We start from the raw sequence: 20,590 nt of genomic DNA, 5'->3' as shown, positions 1-20,590 counted from the left end.
TACGCATGCGCAATTTTTCAGTTCAGCGTAGGTCAAAGGATTTACTTCCGTCAACTCAATGGTTTTCGTTGCTGGTGAATTTCTTGCTTGCCGTTTACCATTGAATCGATGATATAGAGTAGTTTGTTATATGCTGAAATTTAAGTCAAAGACTTCGGAGAACAATGGCAGACAAACATGAAGTGGATCTGGGCCATGCATCGCGAGGAGTCTGGCTCGTCAAGGTACAGTTCATGCACGATTTCGTTTGTACTGTAGTTTAATCAGTCAGTTTTTATAGGGAAGTCAACTTTGTGGTTACTCCTTACACATACAGATCTCTGTAATGTTTATAGCACGTTTAAAAAAGCTGCAAGCATCATCATGACATAAAATTTGCTGTACAATCTCAGGAGGACATCATCGTTCTGTTCTTGTTCGGAATCGGTGCCCGGAATCGGTTTGCTTGCAATTGAGTCTGATGCCTGTGGCAGTACCATCATACAATCATAGGGCTGTACCTCCATGGTACCATGAAGTTAGGGGCAGGGAGAGATTCAGAAGCAAGACGTTTTCGCTTCTACCACTCCTTGTATGCTCGTTGCTAGTACACCCGGTGGCACATATTTCGTACACTTTCCAGAAATACTGAACTTTTCATACTGCTGACTACTGTTTGTGCTACTTGGTATATATGAGGACTTTAAAAACGTTCCCCATTGCTTGCTCCCTAGATTTTAAAGTTGGTGCTTTATCATGAACTTGTCATAACTTTTCCAGATAACTCACACCCTTCGCACACACAAATAATCAATATACTTTTGAAAACACATAATCAAAATTCCTGGTTTTTATTCCTATTGTTGGCCCCATTGTTGTTCTTCTACAACAGGTCCCAAAGTTTGTTTCTGAGCAGTGGAGTAAAGCCGATGGGAAAGGAGAGGTTGGAAAATTACGAATAAGCAAGTAAGTTGTTGATGCAGACTTCTTGAAAATTTTGTCAACATAACAGAGAGGTACAAGCCTGGGGTACAAGGTAACTACTCATTGTGTCCCACAGAAATTCAAAGTTCTCGTCAATCATGAAGTAAAATAATTTTGAATCATTGATTGCACGCATATACATCCCAGTGTTACATTAACCCTTTACCTGCCGGACAGTATCACTTCCCCATCTGCAAAGTCAGTAAAAAGCAGTATTGAGCCAAAACCATATATTTTCACCCACTGTTTTGGTGTGTTATAGCAGCTTTAGTCTGTAAATATCATGTTTACAGTATCTCTGTCTTCAGGGACCTTCAAATCTTCAAGTCTTTGTTAAAATGCACCATATGGGACATTGTTGTGCTTTACTAGTTTTAACCAACTCGACCCAATAGTGAAATACAAACTTGGCAGGAAAAGGGTTAAACCAAAAGTACACCCCTATGCTTTGCACAGAATCCATGAAATGTTGAAGAGGTACAAGGTGTCGCTAGCTGAAGCAAATGTAAGAGCTGCTCATCCCCTACACTAGCTTACATAATGAAGCCCTTAGACAAGGGGCAAGTCCACACATCCACAGAAGCTTTGTTGTCAGTATCATAATTACCAGAATTGAAATTCTTATGATATAATCCACTTCAAGGTTTGTTGGATGTTAACCAAAAACTCACATCTAAAAACAAAAAAAGTGAGTTTTGAAAATCATTCCTTTTTAGAAACATTTAATATTTTACTGGTCCAGATATACTATTGAAATGATTGAGAAAGCCTTCCCATGAAAAGAGCAAAACACAATACATGTACAATTTTTCTATTTTCAAGTGTTGATGAGACAACTGAATTTTTCTCACCAACTAATTTTCTGTACCAACAGGGGAGGGCCCAGAAGAGAAGTGACATTTCACATGAATGAAGAGTTGAGGAAGAAGGGACGGGACACTGACATACCGGGAGAGTACAAATTTATATTGTCCAGTCCAGGAGCTCAAGCCTTGTCCGTGTTTTCAGAATCCAGTGCAGGTGAGATGTTGCTCCTTGCCCCAAGACTCTGTCATGAACGTATGTGATACCCTGTAACTGAGGTACTTATGGAATATTGTACATGGAGTGTTGCATAGCTTCTTATCGATATTCATGAGTGATAAACATACAGTTGCTTGCGTCTGGCCATGTTCCCTCTGTCTTGATGATGGAGGGACCATGGTCTACAGATGATATGTGATAGAATTCTCTTCAAGCCAGAAAGAGATTGCTAGATAGAAGGACAGTAAGGGGGATACAAGTCTTTCCACAAAGATAGTTTCCTTTGAAAGACTTGTATCCCCCTTACTGTCCTTTTATCTAGCAATCTCTTTCTGGCTTGAAGAGAATTCTATCACATCTCATCTGTAGACCATGTTCCCTCTGTCTTGATGATGGAGGGACCATGGTCTACAGATGATATGTGATAGAATTCTCTTCAAGCCAGAAAGAGATTGCTAGATAGAAGGACAGTAAGGGGGATACAAGTCTTTCCACAAAGATAGTTTCCTTTGAAAAAATGCATAAGTATGGTGATTCGGTGCATCATAATTCTACACAAAGAGTTTTGTCAAATCTGTGAACTCCCCAGGGTAGCACTAGTGTGATTTCTGTTATATCTAGCATCAATACAAACAAAGAAAAATGGAAAGATGGCTTTGAAGGTATTTGCTGATCAGAAATTACACATACTAGAGTGTTGATCACAATGCACACAATGCTTGCCACAGATAACTATATTTTAACATTCAATTTTCTCTGGTTGATTGCTTTCTTCAGAAGCATCATCATCGTCAGCCAGTGGATCACAGAATCAGGAAGAAGAACAGCAAAGCAGCAGTAAGTGGATCCTTAGGAGCCTCACATATTAACCCTCCGAGTGCCAAAGTCAATTTTTGACACCTTCATAAAATATACCCCAGCAATTTTTTCAGAGATTAACCAAATTTTGATTAAAAATTGTAGCCAATGAAATGTGATGTCCAATTGGTCCTAAATTATCAAAAAAATTACTGAAAAATTCGTAAAAATTGGTAAAATATTGCGCTAGAATTTTGTCGGGAAAAATTACAGCACTCAAAGGGTTAAAATGACGCAGTCGTTTTCTTCGCAAGAGTTAGTCCTACTCCCCAAAGCATGTTAAAACACACACTATTTATCTTGTTGTTTCTATGCGTGTAGAATGTATTTTTAACGTAACTTTGAGTCAAATCAGTGGAAATTGCATTTTAGTCACTGGTTACCAGTAGTCCTCAAATATAAACTCATGTACCAAAGGATAATGATATCAGCTTAATGAATAATCCAGAGGTGCACTCACTAATTAGTGGCCTATGGACCTGTATTGAGGTACGGACTTTGCCTACAGCTGTCATGGAAGACTGCCTCTGATTGATTGAGTTCATTCTCTTTCATTGTCAAACCAATCTGTATGTAAATTCAACAACCATTTTATTATTTTATGTATTTTATGTTATAAAGAGCTGCTGGTCAGTCAGCTCAAATTCAGTGGTTGTACAGCTGTTTTTTGTAGTCGTTCATATGTTTTTGTTATACAAATCCGTAAGTTTTCTCGTAGACTGGTCAAGTGGCAAGTTAATTTGTTTACCAAATTAATTTGTTTACCAAATTAATTTTAAATTTTGCTGAGTACGGTAGCATCAGCCCAGCACTGAAAGTGGTGACAAAGGGATCAAATTAGGAGACTTAACTTTCAAATGATTTATTTGTCCCTACAGCCAAAGTTGTAATGGAAGGAAAAGTTGTACAAAGAGCGGAATGTCGTCCATCTGGAACTGACAGCTATATGAAACTTAAAAAGTAAGTGACTTGTATGGCACAGGGGTATGAAGGATGACAAGAGCAGTTTTGTATGTTAATATGCCATTATGAATGTACATGTACATGTACCACCGTTTCTGTCTGGAGGACCATGCCGATGGCTGTAATCATATGAAGCCTATTTTCTTTAAAATCTCACTTCTAAATTGCATGGCGTTTTCACCTTAAGTTTATTTCAAGTCCGTGGAGTTGTGGTGATTTTCAGTGTGCTCAGAAGCTTGCTCTCTGGACCCGTTATTCTGTCAAGTCAGTGAAAATCAGTATCACCCAACCAAGTCCAGTGTCATGCACACTATGCTGAGCACAAGAACATCTCATTGCAAGTCAGTAAACATAGATTTAATTCCGTCCTGCTTTTATCGGACTTGACAGGTGACGGCCACAGTAGGAAATGGGTTAATAATAAAGGCAATATTGGTACATTCTTAGATGTTGTACTGATGTTCGAACCATATCGAAAGGTAATACTCAGGAGAGATAACTTTGCCGTACCATCTTCAGGTCAACCATTCACCACAGCATAAATTCAACATGCCGGATCATCACATCACATGCACTGCTGAGATATACACCTATCACTTCCAGGTTAAATGCTGCTAAAAATTGCCATGCTTACCTTTTTCTGCGGAAGACAAGTCTATGAAAATCATGTTTATGTGTGTGTTGAGGGGTATTTAAATGGTCAAGTCTGTTCAGTGGGTTTTATATGATTCATTATACACTGCTGATTTTAACCAAGCTGACCTGATAGTGGCAGATGATTCTTACAGCAAGGGGGTTTTGTAACATGCCTCATATATCGAACGTCGTGCATTCCATCTGATTCGATAGTAACTCTTTTATGACTTTGCGGGACACATAGTCATCATTTGACTGAAAGTGAACCGGAACCATTTTCAACTTGACAACTTGGGATTAAAAAATGTTCAAAGTACATGTTTTACAAAGGAAATCCGATTTTTAAGGAAATTATGCACGAAAATTCAATAAACCACATAACAGTGATATAAATATATTGATTCGCCATTTAACAATGAAAATCGTTCTATTTTTAATGGATTTTGTCTAACATTGATATAAAGACATGATTTTCATTTGCAAATAAATACTTCTAGTGAAAGCTATGTAAGAGAGACATTTAATAAAAAATGGATGCCAGCAAATGGTCACCTACCCTTGGGCACATAGTCCCTTGTTTGGGCTATACCGGTAATATATAAAATTGTACTCTCATGCACAGACTTTCATGGTCTACTGAGGCATGACAAATTATGACTTTACAGTAAAGCCTTGACAAATTTACTGTAAGTGTTAATGTATTTCCAATATTCTGCACTCTGCTTTTATTGTTTCACTCTCAAAAGCATGTTGAAATGTAATTGTATTTCAACATACTTTAGAGGAAAATAAATATTTGCTTTCTAGACAAAAAAAATGAGAATTTTGTCATCTAAAGTTCTAGCTTCTGCCCCTTTTAAGCTAGAACAATTCTTTTCTGATCTACCATGTGTGGGGGCTCATTTTAAAGCTCTTGGAGAAAGAAAACTTTCACCGGCTTTGTTTTTCGAAAATCCAAAATTTAAGTTTTCCCCATAAAGTTAACACAGGAGTGGTGGCCATTTTGAATTTCAAATATCACAAGATGTTTGGCAGTTTGCTTGTTTCAAACTTTGCATGAAGAACCCCGATTTTTATTGTTGACTTGGTAAGAGAATGGTTGAGTTTCTTTCAGGAAAGTTTGATCAAAAGTTTAAATCTTTCACTTTTGAGACGCATACTACCTTAATTGATATTCTGTGTTTTTGTTGACAGGACAACCATTGAGTTGGCTCACAAGCCAGCACGTTCTGTACGACAGCTAGAGAGAGCTGTCACCACAACATATAAACCAGTGAAAGACCACAAAAGTAATGTAAGTGTGCACCAATCATGTCAAGCGTTACTTTGCATCAGCAAATTTGCATATGTCCATATATGGTTGAAGCTGAGAGGCACATCATCTGCTACATTAATTTTGCAGTACACTTTCTTTTAAACTAAATGCGAAACTGTATACAAACTCAGGAAATCATCTTCCTGCTAATCTGTGTTGCATATTTCTTGCCCCCCAAAAAAGGATAAAATGGCTTTCCAGACTATGATTCAAAATGAATCTTTTTCATGGATGCCAAAAGTTGGCACAGAAGTAACGATAATGGCATTTGCATATTATGTCACAAAGAAAAAGAGAGATCACTTTTATTGAAAGTGAAGATTTGTTCATACACACCAGTTTTATCCCTGGTGTGAGGTGTTTTGAGCAACTATGAACAGTGTCCAGGGGAACGCTGTCGCTTTTTATATTTCTGTCATTTTTAAATAAATTTGAATTACCGTTGATACCAAAATGTGATATGTCAATTATATTACAGCCTTGCCTGTACCAGTGCAAATTTTGACATTGTCCCCTCAGATTATTACTGATACTTTATTCGATTATCCAGCATTGTTGCCCCAGATGTTTTCTACTTCTACAAATTCACTGGCATTGCCAAAACTATATAGTAATAGCAATAATGTACCATCTCCCAGCTTATAACGTACTGGGCTTCACCTTGTACATTATGGAGTGCAAAGCTTAGGTGAATCCATTATGGAACCTGAGGGGGTACACCATTGTTTAAGTATTCAGAGAAAATTTTGGTGTAGATCTTATGAAAGTGGTCACACACATTTTAGACAGTTTAGGCTTCAATGTTTGAGATCAATGTAATTTCAATTTCCGAAATTTTACTCTTTGTTCATAGACACCAAAAAATAAAAAATTGTCCTCACCCTGTCCTTGAAGCAATATTTCAGGGAAAACATTTTTACCTGAACAGTAAACAAAAGCCATTGAAAACATTTTTATTATGTTTGTTTCGATAAATCCAATCCAGGGGACACTGCTTTGCTTCTGGGCGCTGGAATGTGAAAGAGAAATAAAACGTCAGTCACATTTTGCATTTCCAGGTTGACTACGAGAAAAAAAAGAAGGAAAATTACAAACGCTCACGTGGGGAAAAAGATCAAGTTATGGACATGTTATTCAAAGCATTTGAAAGACATCAATATTACAATATCAGAGACTTGCAGATACTTACACAACAGCCTATAGTAAGTAATCGTATTCTCTACAACTTTTACTGTTTTTTTTCCTGCCAAAAATTCCTACATGATATCCTTATATTTTTTGCTACCCTTTACCAACTATTTTACATAATCAATTAAATCTTTCTTTCTTTAATTAAATTGATTTGTTTTCCATACTACACTTATTGAAACTTCAGGAAAATGTAGTCTATCAATTTTAAAATATAATGTCATGAATATTTCAATACAACAAAGTTGTATTCATCTGTAGCCATTCTTGCCAAAAGTGTGTTTCCTCAATAGCTGTTGAAAACAGGTATGCCATAAAGTTTCTATGGTTGGCACAGTGTTCATTTAAAATAGAAGGCTTCTTAATACTTTTAATAAAACAGATTTGTTTTGTTGAAGTGAGGAATTGCTTGATAAAATTCATTGTCCCGTAATTGGATTTTCCTGAACTGAAAATTTGAATGGTTTGCGTGAATGGGGCCATCCTCAGGAGATTTGAAAGAGGTATGTACAGAGATGAGTCAGTCATTAAAATAGCGCCCTCTAGAGACCTGCACTGGTCACAACCTTTGACAGTTTTTGAGTACTTGGGATGTATGTCAGTAATTCTTACAGATTGCAAAGCCAGTCAGACATTCAAGCTTCATTAGCTGCTAATTTTTGATGTATTTTCCATTTTTTTGGTCCTATTTATATTTGTGAAGTATGCTTTCTTCTATTCCCAAAATTGTGTTGAAATGCCGAGCATTGCCAACACAACAAGATTTTTTGTTTGTTTATCTAATGTTATTGTTGACAACTGGATTTTAGTTCAGACTAAAATTTATTTGTGAAAAATAACATGACATTGTGTATTCAATGTTTTGTATTAGGCAAATACTTAGCATTTCAAGATTCTTTTCGGAAAGTATAAGAAAATGTACTCATTCTGTAGAGCAGAAATAATGAACAATATTATCAAAAATTGCAGCAATAGTGACCAAATCTGAAGGAAAGGTTTAGCTATTGAAAAGTGAATCATCTTGTGCAACACTGTTTGAGTGAAAATTTATTTTCATCATTTTGAAAACAAAAAGTATTTGACGGCTGAAAATAGATGCACACAGCTTTTATGAAACAAAGTAAACCCAAGGATTAGTTCAAAAATTGCAAAGTCGCCTTGCTTCGGGCACAGCTCCCAATTTGGAAAGTGGTTGGGCTTCAAGAGTTTGACAGAAAGAACACACGAGTTCCTTCATGTGTTTTCTTCACAGACATACCTCAAGGAAATTCTCAAGGAGATTGGAGTGTATAACATGAAGGCACCACACAAGAACATGTGGGAACTCAAACCAGAGTACAGGCACTATGACCAAGCAGGAAAGGAGTGAAAAATTCCTAGTGCGAAAGATAGGACAAATTTTACATTTCTCGTGCAGGGGGCAGCATGTTTATCCCTAGAATCAATGCTTTTGTGCCATGGAGTTTTTCCAACTCGTCTGTCAAGCTGCACAAGGCAACACTGCAAGAGAATCTACGTTTTTGTATCGGCCGGTGTCAGAAACACAGGACCACTTTTGATTGTAAGATGTGCTGCTTGTCGGCCATGTTGTTCCAATCATTTTTCAGTAAGCTAGTAAAGCTTTTCTCACACAGTATGATTCTGACTGGCCAGTGATGGTGCTCTCGGCTGATCGTCTGTGTAGACCCTCATTTGCTATCATGTTGGTGTTTTAATCAGGGGATGCATGAAGATTTCAAATTTTTTCCAGGGTGCAACCAAGACATGATGATTTTGATTTACTGAAATTTATAGAGCGAAAAAGAACAACAAGGGAAGGGTGTGAATCACAAAAATATTAAAGTGGGATACATTTGAGAGTTGTACAATGATATTTATTTCCGCAAACTTTCCATAGTTGTGGCGATCTTTAAAAAATATTTGTTTCCAGGCTCAGAGTCAGACGTCGTGCATTGAACGCTTCAAGTGGGATTAAACCGCCAGATATTGTAAATCTCAACTTTGAGTGTCGGTGTCTTGGTTTTACCTCACAACAGGCCTTCAAAACAAAGGGCAAACAGTATGATAGATTTATTTTCATTTACAGCGGGTCCTATTTCGACAAATATAGCTGAGATTCACTCAAAAGTATGAAATTTTGGCTTACAATCATGACACAAATTGGTACAGCATTTTCTGGCACCACCAAAAGTTCAATACAGGATTAATGAATGTATGAAACCTACTGTATAAGTCCTTCCACTGACAAATCGCTAATGTAAATCATGGATGAAGCTTTTGATTTTACAATTTTTACTCTACTGGAAGGGCACAATATTTCTTCTTGTAAAATGTTTTTGGAACCAAACCAAACCACCTCTGAACTCCAATGTTGTATCTGTGTTATTCAAAACGTGTCTCTTGACACCCTCCTTAAAATCAATAAAAGTTTGACATAAAAATGGATAATTGATGTGTTGATTGTTTACATATCACTTTGGGATTTGTTCATTCAGGTTTATGCCATTTTACCCAAAATGCACTTGTACCCGGTGTCAAACTGACATTCCAAAGATTATTTTTTTTTGAACTGACAATTTTTAAGAGTTTGATTCAATCATTTCTATGCAAAATGTGTTTTGAGGAAATTACATGAAGGCTGCTTTCAGTGGACCTATTGAACTGAGATCAGTTCGCAATGAGATGTCAAAGGACAATAAAACAGTTCCTGCTTCCTAGCTTGACCTGTTATTCACACAAGATTAACCGCTGAGGCCTGTTTAAAATGAAGGAGGAAATACCTTTTCACGGATAAGAAGTGAAGAATTGTTGTCTTTCCATGTCTCTGTGACTCAGGTGGGGGGGGGGGAATTCCTTGGTCAGAGTTACTCTGAGAATCCCATTCATGGTCAATATTATAATGAGAAACGATTGTTTCCTGTGACAGTGGTGTAGTTAAAGATTAATACTGTTTTGCTGTGTAACATTAGATTACACAATTGTGTCCTGCAAGGTAACATTGTTCGATACATAACTGTGAACAGAAATTTGGCTCTTATCCAGGGTGGTAAAAATTACTATGTCAAAGGTCGTCGTTGTCACCCACAGGCACGATCAGCTTTTGTATTAATCCCCACTGTTGTTTTGAGGTTTTGGGAGTTATTGTAATTCGGTTGTCAGTGATATCGCTTTCTTTTCTCATACCTGACGTTACCAAAGTGCTGCACCTCGGGTACCTACCATGTTGTATGCGTACACGGATACCAGTTCTTGGATTTTGAATTTGACCCTGAAATTCAACCACGGAGTATGTTCCGCAGAGGATACTAGAATCACGATAACATTTACCATTGAACTTTGAGTCCCACCAATATTTGTTTATCTGTAGATTATTTTGCTTGTGAGTGATTCCCTCTCTCATATGTGACATTCCAGCCACGATGTCTCATGATAACAGCGTCACATGGACCCCCATGCCCTTATTTGGAAGTGACAATGACGCAACTGTGGGGATACTGTAAAAAAAATGTCCTTGTAACGTATGTGAGAAGTGGATGACAAAATTTTACAGGAGTGGGCACAAGCCCCTCCCTGCTCATGCTCACTCATGCACGGACACCCACATACAACCCACACACGACCTCCCTACCCTTACATTGATAGATGTTACCTTTTGTTCAGTGCCTACACACAAGATATTGTTACACTTAAAACACACCTGGATGATCGTGATTTGAGTAGACAATAGTTGCTTATCATATACAAAGTCATTATCTCTTGTCCAATTTATCTTTTGGGCTTTTGTTTCAAAGTCGCTAAAAAATTACACTACTTTTGAAAATAGCTATAAAGTTTTACAACCGGATGAGATCATCATTTAAAAGGAGAATCAACAAAGACAATAACCTTACCAAGGTTTAACTGTTTATGGCAATGAACAATGATTGAAAACCAGGAGTGTCACTAGGTCAGAGTTCAAAGGTTACTTCATGGTTCAGCTTGGCTTCAGAGAGAAATCCCTCATCAGCATGGGGACTTAGTCAGTGAAGAGTTCATATCAGTAGGTTGACAGACAACCACTTCAGAAAACTTTTTATAAGATGAACTGCAATGTTCTACATAATGTGACCATAAATTATCAATGGTATCAGAGGGCAGGTTTGGTATACTTCATTTGTTTGTAGGTCAGTTTTGCAGGGATTTTTTATGACAAAGCTATCGATCAGCTGTCAGCTGGCATACTGATTTAAAAATATCATAAAAGAGCGAATCAGTAATATCTATATTTATAGTCTCTCAGTAGATATAAAAACTGATGCTTTAAACCAGGAAATATGCATGGCCCGAGCTGCGTTGACTGATGGGTGTGTGTTTATGAAACAAACATGATAGGTACATGCCTGACTGTGACCTTGGCATTCCTCATGCAAAAGTTTGTAGATTTTTTGTTCAGTCTTCTTAGATTGCCAGGCTGGGCAAGTCCTGTGTTCGCATGTAGATACACTTTTCTTACACCTCTTTTCTTATGTTGATTGCCATTGGGTGAAATTCAAAGTCGTCACTCCAAAGTCTCTGTGAATAGATCAGACCTGGACAACCTCACGGGGTGTCCGTGGCAGTTAAAAAGGAATTTAGATGAATAATCCTAGAACACGACAATAAGGGTAATTATTATATTGTAATGTCACTGAGAAGTGTGACTTTAAGATTTCCTATTTGTGAGTTATGTAACCAGGACAATTGTTCTTCAAATAAATGGTCGGATTTGTCGTATGTTACATTAGATGTTATGTTGACAGTACAGAGTAAACTTGAACTTCATATGGACAGACTTAAACTATCCTTCCATTTTGTAGGCTTTAAAGGGACCATCTCCAATCCCTGGTTCTTGCATTAGGTGTTGTTGACATTGAGTATAAACACGGTGTTCGCGCTTTGTTTTCCATAGGTTGGCCAATTTTCTCCTAGATAAAGCTGGTAAATGACCTGCACCTTTGACATTGGTAATGATGAGTGTGTGGACATGAATCCTGTTATTATCATAAACTCAGTGTGATCACAGTATTGCATGACAGTCATTGTTATTAGTCCCCACGGACACCGTCCGGGGGGACTTATAGGTTTGGTCGTGTCCGTGCGTGTGTGCGTGCGTGCATGCATGCGTCCGTCTGTGCGTGCGTGCGTCCGTTCACGCAGATATCTCAGAGATGCCGGAAGCGATTTCATTCAAACTTGGTACAAGGATTGCTTCATATGTCATACAGATGCACGTTGATTTGTTTTGTGATACGATCCAATATGGCTGCCAGGCGGCCATTTTATTACGATTTTTTCATGTACAGAGCCATAATTCAGGCATGTTTCAACTGATTTTATTCAAAGTTGGTACAAGGACATTGACCTATGTCATAGCTATGCACGTCAATTCTTTTTGTGATACGATCCAATATGGCCGCCGTGCGGCCATTTTGTTACGATTTTTTCATGTACAGAGCCATAACTCAGGCATATCTCAACCGATTATATTCAAACTTGGTACAAGGACATTGACCTATGTCATACATATGCACATCAATTTGTTTTGTGATACGATCCAATATGGCCGCCAGGCGGCCATTTTATTACGATTTTTCATGTACAGAGCCATAACTCAGGCATGTTTCTACAGATTTTATTCAAAGTTGGTACAAGGACATTGACCAATGTCATAGCTATGCACATCAATTTTTTTTGTGATACGATCCAATATGGCCGCCGTGCGGCCATTTTGTTACGATTTTTTCATGTACAGAGCCATAACTCAGGCATATCTCAACCGATTTTATTCAAAGTTGGTACAAGGACATCAACCTATGTCATACACATGCACATTGACTTGTTTTGTGATACGATCCAATATGGCCGCCGTGTGGCCATTTTATTACGTTTTTTCATGTCCAGAACCATAACTCAGACATGTATCAAGCAAATTTGTTCAAAGTTGGTACAAGGAGATTGACCAATGTCATACATATGCATGTTAATTTGTTTTGTGATACGATCCAATATGGCTGCTGTGCGGCCATTTTGTTATTTTCTCATGTACAAAGCCATAACTCAGGCATATTTCAACCAATTTTAATCAAAGTTGGTACAAGGACATTGACCTATCGTATGTCATACATATGCACATTGATTTGTTTTGTGATTCGATCCATTATGGCCACCATGTGGCCATTTTATTACGATTTTGTCATGTCCTGAACTACAACTCAGACATGTATCAAGCGAATTTATTCAAAAGTATTTTATCACAGACCTAATGAAGAGGACTCTATCCTCTCTGAGGACCTGTAATCAAAGCACCCATTAACAAGTGGGGACTGTGTCATCAACGATGACTTGTATTTAGCTGACTTTCGATTCTCAGTGTATTGTACCAAGTTCATTTCTAGATTTCTGCAAAAAAAGCTCAGAGGTCTATATTGTAGTGTGTGCTGACTATGAACTTATGTGTCCATTTCCAGAAATAACTGCAGTTCCAAATTGGTAGAGTTGACTTTTCAGATCCTCAGATTCAGATCCTCAGATCTCAGACCTCAGATCCTATAACTTCAGATTCGAATTTACAAGCCTTTTACAATACCCGTATTAACAGTATGATTGCAATATTTGAAATAATAATTTGAATATGACATGTTCAAGGCAGTAATGAAAACAAAAAAAGTCTAGATAAACGTTTTCGCTCAACAAGTTTCAATGAACACGGGTCTACAATTACAGATTAGCTAACTTGCTTCTTCTGACCCCTGAATTCTGATTTAGCCCGGGGTCACTGGCGTCCAACATGGATTAGTATATATTCCCTCGCCATCAATATTACGAACGATGGTAAAATATGGACTGTCGATAGCCAGCATTTACATGATCGTCGTGGTCTTAAAAGCTTGATCGTTCGATCGCGGATGTGTTTATCTCTATGAGAGAACGTTCACGTGATGACATAACAAGTGGAATTATTGCGCACCCTGTCTTCGACTGATGACGTTCTGATTCTGAGATCGAAGTTTCTAAGTTCAAGATTCAAGATAGAAATAAAATAATTTCTAAAGCCTTTTTAAATCTAAATTATATTTTATTTATCAGTATATTACATCAAACTTTGAAAATTGTGAAATTTTAATTCCGAATCTGCGTCTGAAGTTATAGGATCTCAGGTCTGAGATCTGAGGATCTGAATCTGAGGATCTGAGGATCTGAATCTGAGGATCTGAAAACTCAACTCTACCGTTCCAAATTTGACATTTTATGTATGACATTGTTAGGTCGTGTTTGACACTTTTAAAAACTGTTATAATTGCATTATATTGTCAATACGTCTTGGAATGTCAGCTACATCAATATTAGAGCACTGCAGAATGAAGTGTGCTGAATTTACAAGTTGGTCAACACTATGTCTATTTTGCAGAAACATACCCTCAAAATTTTCATGACATTTTTTCGTCGTCAATTGACATTTCTTAGTTTAGTTCCACATCTTGCTGTAATTAAAATACAAGCACTAAAATATGTGGGTCTAGCAAGCTGTCCCCAATAGCTGGAAAAAAGAAAAAAATCGCCTTTGCAGGTTATCATATGGTAGCTTTCCTGTTAAGGTACGACAGCCTTCAGAAATGAAATTTTTGAAATTTTGTCCATAAGTCTAAAGGTCAAGAATGAAAATTAGGGGTCAGCATGCAAATTTGCGGATTAGAAAAACAAAATAATCTCAAATAGGCTGTTGCTAGAATTTGAAATGGTAGTTGCTGCCATTCTCTACAAAAATGAAAAAAATAAAGTTTTACTTTCAACAGCACAAACAAGAGAGTGAAAAGTTAATTTTCTCACATGGTTTCAAAAGGAGTCCATATCCACATAAGCTCTTGACCGGAAAAGCACTATCGGATTTTTAAGAGTTCTATTAGTCTGTCCCTGGCAGAGGTTCACAGGTCAGCATGACTTTTTTTCTGCCTGCAGATTATTGACCAGCTGTATAGGAACTTCCTCTGACATACAAATACAATCCTTATCAATAATGGGCCAAAGTGTCAGGTAAAATGGTTAATTTTAACTGAGTCGTGCAGTGTTGGAGGATGTTTACAAAGTCTCCTTGCAGTCATTTGTGGAATTTTAAAATTTTGTACAGTTTGGGAGAAAACCCAGAAGTCTGTAAAATTAAAATCTTCGTCGGACTGATTGATCAGTTTGATTTAATAAGATTGATGAAATACCCGGCCATCCCATTGTCATCCAGGATTAGTGGAGACAGAAGTGAAAGAGAATTGCAATGTGGAACCATTGCAATGTTGAAAAAGGAGGAACTAAAAATGCCATAATTGGGAATGGTAAACTATTTTCACCCTTTATGTTTTACCGTCCACTTCCCGTAAAATATGAAATGTGTGGCGACAACTGACCTTTTTGACTGCAACAATATTTGGTGTCAAGTTTTTTTACAACATTGAGCTCACCTTGGTTCAATGTCTGTATGCAATTACTGCAAGTGTCAGTGGCATTTAGCTCTCTGTCAATTTGCAATGGTTCCCCCTGTCATTGTCCTAAACTTGTCAGGCTGGTTGTGACAAAAATTATGGTGATGTTGGCAGAAAATTTTGTAAAACAGTAACTGGTGCTTGAACAGTTTTCCAGCACTATGATAGCTACAAAAGGGGTTCCCCTCCAGCTATCAACATAATAGGGAACCTCAATGATAATTGTTATCACAGTTCCCAAATCATGGCCCTCAGTGTTTAACCTGACCTCATTAAAATCCCACTGATATGTCACAGACAAATGTCGTGTATCTTCTCCTTTGCAGATTTTGAAAAATGATCTTCACAAGAATGATAAGTATTTGATTCAGGCCAAGGATTGAAATTAGTTGTAAATCTTATTAAAGTGTGTACATGGGATTCTAGCTTCAGATAATGAATAGTTTGCAGTTTCTTTTACCACCTTATCTGGGGTACTTCATTTTGTTGCGAAATAATCCATTCAAAGAGTGTTACGACAAATATATACAAAAATTAAGACATTACAACTCACAGTGTAAAATAAATTACAGAGTCAATATCAAAGTACCTTGCAAAAACAACAATGATAGCAAAATTGAAAAAATATTGATCTAGCTTAGCCTAGACCAATAGCAAAGATGGAAACAGTTTTAATTTGTTTCAGTCTCCAATGCCCATGGATCGCTGCAGAAGCTGTTAAAACTGCTAGTAGCTTTTCCAATCCAAAGACATGGTAGTAGGTGATCAAGAGGCTGGTTTTGTTTTTAATAAATAAAAAAATAAACATACGCTTTCTATATTTGTTTTGATGTAGCCAGATTTTACACTCTGCTGTGTAAAAGTACAGGAACTAAAACTATGGTAAATTAAAAGCGTAATGATGAATAGATGACTGTTTAGAGAGAAACAAATAAAATCCTGGATGAATGTGTTTTTTTGTGCAAGTTTCAGAGTCTAGTTCTCCTAGCAATTCAGACCTCGACATTACAGTAATAACATCGACATCCACCATTCAACACCACCCCAAGCCGAGACGCCCAACAGTTTGGTGGTATATGATTTTTGAACACCTATCTTGTTATGATTATTCCACCACAATGCCCACCTACCAGCTATCTCAGACACATCAAGGCATATGCACAGATAAAATCAACACCTCAATCTCCCTTTTCCTGTTCAATACACTGTACTACCAGAGATTAAGCGGTTCGTTGACCTCACACAACAGTTTGACACACAGATTGGCATATTTGCCAGGAAAAGACGGGCCATTTCTGCTGCTACCAAAATTTGGTATGGGGATTGTATCGGATTATAGTTACCCAGATACTGAGTTAAATTTCTGCAGATTTAATTTAATTTGCAGTCTATTGGCGAAAGTCAAATGGAATTCAAAGTAGTTTATGGGAATATTTATCAGTTTGCAGTTAGTAGCTGTTATATATATAAATAATTAGAGTGTTATATGGATGACTACAAACAATAACCAAATATTACTGACTGCAAAAGATTAGCACATTGTACTCAAAAAAATATCAGTAATATGCGATAAATTAAGTTGTCTTTGTGTATTATTGACTTCAAGATTTTTCCGTAGGTCATATAATTATCATCATGTGAATTCTGACTGATTCTACATCCTTGAGTTGCAGGAGTGAGTCACTCATTAACATATTTCATTCCATTGGATAGGCTTCCCCGAAAAGAGCCAATCACATCACGGTTGCCATGGATGCGTGATATTTAACATATTGAAACAAAAGGATGAGAGTCATCTGGAATACCGTGACTGATTCTTGAAATGCACGTATCACTCCAAATTTAATTTGCCTTGTAATTTGCCGCATACTGAAACATTGTATGAATTTTATGTGAACTATTTTACATGAATATTTACTCATGAAGTGTATCATAAATAAACTTTTCATACTCTCTGAATTCTTTGGGCACATATTTATTATACCCCTGTTTCAACATTTCCTCTTACATAGTGTAATTTGTCATTTTTATGCCTTGAGCTCTGTTTTCAGAGATCAGACACTGTACAAATGTACTTGTTATTATCATGTTTGGAGCTGCAATGTCTTCTTTTTCAAAATCTCGTTGATAAGGACAGTTTCACATCAGTGCATTGTCACTGTATACCTGGGTGAAACGGTCTGGGCCCCCATGCATGGTAAATACTTTACATCAAAATTAAACAATGCTGTTCTATAAATGGTGACTGTGTTTAAGCAGGTCTGTAAATAGTGTCAGTTGTTTAAAAATGACAGGCATAATTTTATGTGTTGTGTTGGTTGCTGTGTTTTCTGAAACCTGAGATCAAAGGTCATCGTTATGGTTATACGGGTATCATACGTGCTTAAATATTTTGCAATATAAATGAAGGTCGTCCAAATATTGAAAAGCCAAAATGTAAATCCCTACACCCCTGAAAATGTGAAAATGGTTGACAGATAGCTTGGACACTGTTACCTAACATTCGTCTGGGATTTTTGAAGTGAATGCTTGATTTAACTCAATGTACTGGAAAATTGCATTACTGCTTCTTCAATAGACTCGTCTCAAGGTCACCGACTATTGTTCTGTCAAACCAAACCCCCCCTCCCAGCTTTGCCCTTTTGTCACTGTTTACATTCAGTCTCAGCGTTCTGTACTCTGGCCTCACGCACTGACAGTCCTTTTAAATCCACTGGAATCCTTTTCGGGCACGACATAGGCTATCTTCAACATATGCATTGCCATTAAAACTAATCTGTATGTTGCAGACCAACGTGTTAAATGTACAATTTTTTTTTATCCAGGCATAATTTCCACCTTGTCGTACATCCTCATTCCAACAGTCACGGAAATTTACTGCATGTAAGTTGCACTTTGAGTTATCAGGAGAGAAATATATAGCCGTGAAGGGTTGTAAATCTTACTTGACATTCAGAGTCAATCAAATGTATCGAATTTCCTTGACATGTCCCTGACTGAAGGTCAGGTAATGCCAATTAGCATAAATTAGAATAGAGTCAGGGTTGCAAAGAGACGATCACCGCCAACACATATATTTACAAACTCCATTCAGATTCATTTTGAGTGATCAATATGTATTTTTTTGACCATGTAATAATGTTTTTCAACTTCAAATACTTCCATTTCTATCTATTTCATTGGTGTAATCGTTCTTTAAAAGCAAACTAGCTAATATTCAAAATGGAAATCACTGAAGCATTGATATCGTTCCAAATCCTAGCTATCACATATGAAAGGAATTTGAGTATAAGCAAAAAAGAAAACATTGGAGATATTTTGACAAGTTTTGATAAAGTTCTCCAAGTGTCCAATAATATTGTTATTAGTGCGTGTCCTTGGATTGTGTCTCAACATTTCAGATTACAGCCCTCACACAAAGTGATCACCTCACTGAATTCTATGTTGCAAAGCGACACATTGAAATGCTGCAGAACACATTTGCATCGTTTCCAAGTTTTTGTAAGAGCTCGGTTCTCTTAATTAAAATTTGCAAAATGACTGCAGTATGACAGATTACTGACATTTATATATTTACACAGAAATTCTCTCCATTTAGATCGCACAGAACCATGCATTGCCAGTACAATTTTTATTTACATTTATGAGCATGTAAATATATGTAATTGTGTTTGTGAATTACATTCAAAGTGTCATGTTATGTCAATTCCGTATTTTAGCCATACGTAGGTTTCTAGGCGTTTTGCAGGTTTTTCTCTTTAAACTTTCCCAAATTTGCAGAAAGCAAATAGTGAAAAAAAAAATGATTCTGTGTTGTACACTACAAACTGCAATATTTGATGTTACAAATTTTAACATTATATGCTGACTGATCGTTCCTTTCATCGGTGACATACTTGTTCTCAAGTAAACTGTGTCAACATACTTGTAACCAGTCTAGCAACACTTCGACTCTTGATGTCCCATTAATTTACAGATAAAAATTTGTTTTGTGTATCGAGGCAGCATGGGTCAGTTACACTGACCTGAATGCCATGTAACCTCTCTGTGTATGTCTCTATGCAGGGCAGCGAAACCAAGCATATTGACCTCTGACCTCTAATATATTGGCCCAGTGAGAGTACTTTAATTTGCCCTGGAAACATCTTCAGTTGATTGTCAGTGAGAGAAATACTGATGTCAGAATCGGATTCAGGATCAGATTCTTCTGATTTTTCGCTGAGGTTGCAAAGCTCGGTTAAATGAATTTGGAATCCTCGGAAACATGCATGACTAAATTTCAAAACCACAGGGGTGCTCTAACCAAAGTATCTAGGGAAGTCAGGGAAAATTACCCCTGCTTGATATTGCCCTTGCTTCAAATATTGAGATGTATGTTTAACCTGTGCATCCCCATTTCCATTTATATAAAGGTCCAGTTTACTACAGAAAACAAATGGATCGGACCAAACCATTGTGGTGAAAGGGCTGGTTGCATGAAATGAACTCTACACAAGCATGCAACACTGTGGTCAGATAATTGTCTATCATACATGAAATGAACTCTTGTTCTCACAGGTTTATGTTCCTCTTCTCATTTTATCAACAACATCACTGTAAAAATATCACAACAATAAAAGCATCAACATCAAATTGTTTTAAAGTTGATAGTGGCAATGTCTGTTGGCGACATCTTCTAATTAAAAGATGCTTTACATTGTAAAATCAACAGTTAATATTTGACTGTGCAATCACGTGCAAATTATGTCGAATTGATAAACTTGCGATGGCAGTTTCGGTGGATCTTTTGGTTTGATGACCCGGTGAATTTTAAGTTTGAAAGATCAAACATTTGTTACATGCTCTCTTCCAAGCTCAGCAAGGCAGTCAAGACTTATTTGTAAACCAGAAAAAATGGCATGGCACATTAAAGTGGTGTGCACCGTGTCTCTCTGGACTCCTAGTACTGAGTCCTATCAGAACAGCAAGAACCTTCTGAACACATCAGGTCAAAATAAGAACAGTTCAAGAAGCATCAGATTTGTTGGTTGCATTGAAAACTGTCCGCAAAGTTATCTTACAATTTTGCCATATCCATAGCCAAATATTTTACTGTTGGCGTGAAATTAGAAACAATATTTCAAAACTGTTACAAAGAAACGGTACCAGTTTTGTC

At 37.1% G+C, this 20,590-nt stretch overlaps 1 protein-coding gene across 1 annotated transcript; it reads left to right on the top strand.

Moving 5' to 3' along the window:
• The first annotated feature begins 24 nt into the window (after nt 1–24).
• On the top strand, nt 25–9,394 carry LOC139118836 (general transcription factor IIF subunit 2-like). The gene is made up of 8 exons (XM_070682332.1): nt 25–224; nt 872–945; nt 1,838–1,983; nt 2,764–2,823; nt 3,723–3,804; nt 5,638–5,737; nt 6,817–6,960; nt 8,199–9,394. The coding sequence occupies exons 1-8, from the start codon at nt 165–167 to the stop codon at nt 8,313–8,315; spliced, it is 783 nt and encodes a 260-aa protein (XP_070538433.1). The 5' UTR covers nt 25–164; the 3' UTR covers nt 8,316–9,394.
• The last annotated feature ends 11,196 nt before the right edge of the window (nt 9,395–20,590 follow it).

This window comes from Ptychodera flava, chromosome 19 (genome assembly GCF_041260155.1).
Source record: "Ptychodera flava strain L36383 chromosome 19, AS_Pfla_20210202, whole genome shotgun sequence".
Lineage (NCBI taxonomy): Eukaryota > Metazoa > Hemichordata > Enteropneusta > Ptychoderidae > Ptychodera > Ptychodera flava.
The sequence above is the reverse complement of the archived record's forward strand: the minus strand, read 5'-3'. Positions and strand labels throughout refer to the sequence as shown.

Excerpts from the sequence above, each read along its gene's own strand:
- LOC139118836 (XM_070682332.1), top strand. The coding sequence starts at position 165 with ATGGCAGACAAACATGAAGTGGATCTGGGCCATGCATCGCGAGGAGTC. Across the intron at positions 1,984-2,763 it reads GTTTTCAGAATCCAGTGCAG|AAGCATCATCATCGTCAGCC; the intron begins GTGAGATGTTGC and ends TGCTTTCTTCAG. Across the intron at positions 5,738-6,816 it reads TGAAAGACCACAAAAGTAAT|GTTGACTACGAGAAAAAAAA; the intron begins GTAAGTGTGCAC and ends TTGCATTTCCAG.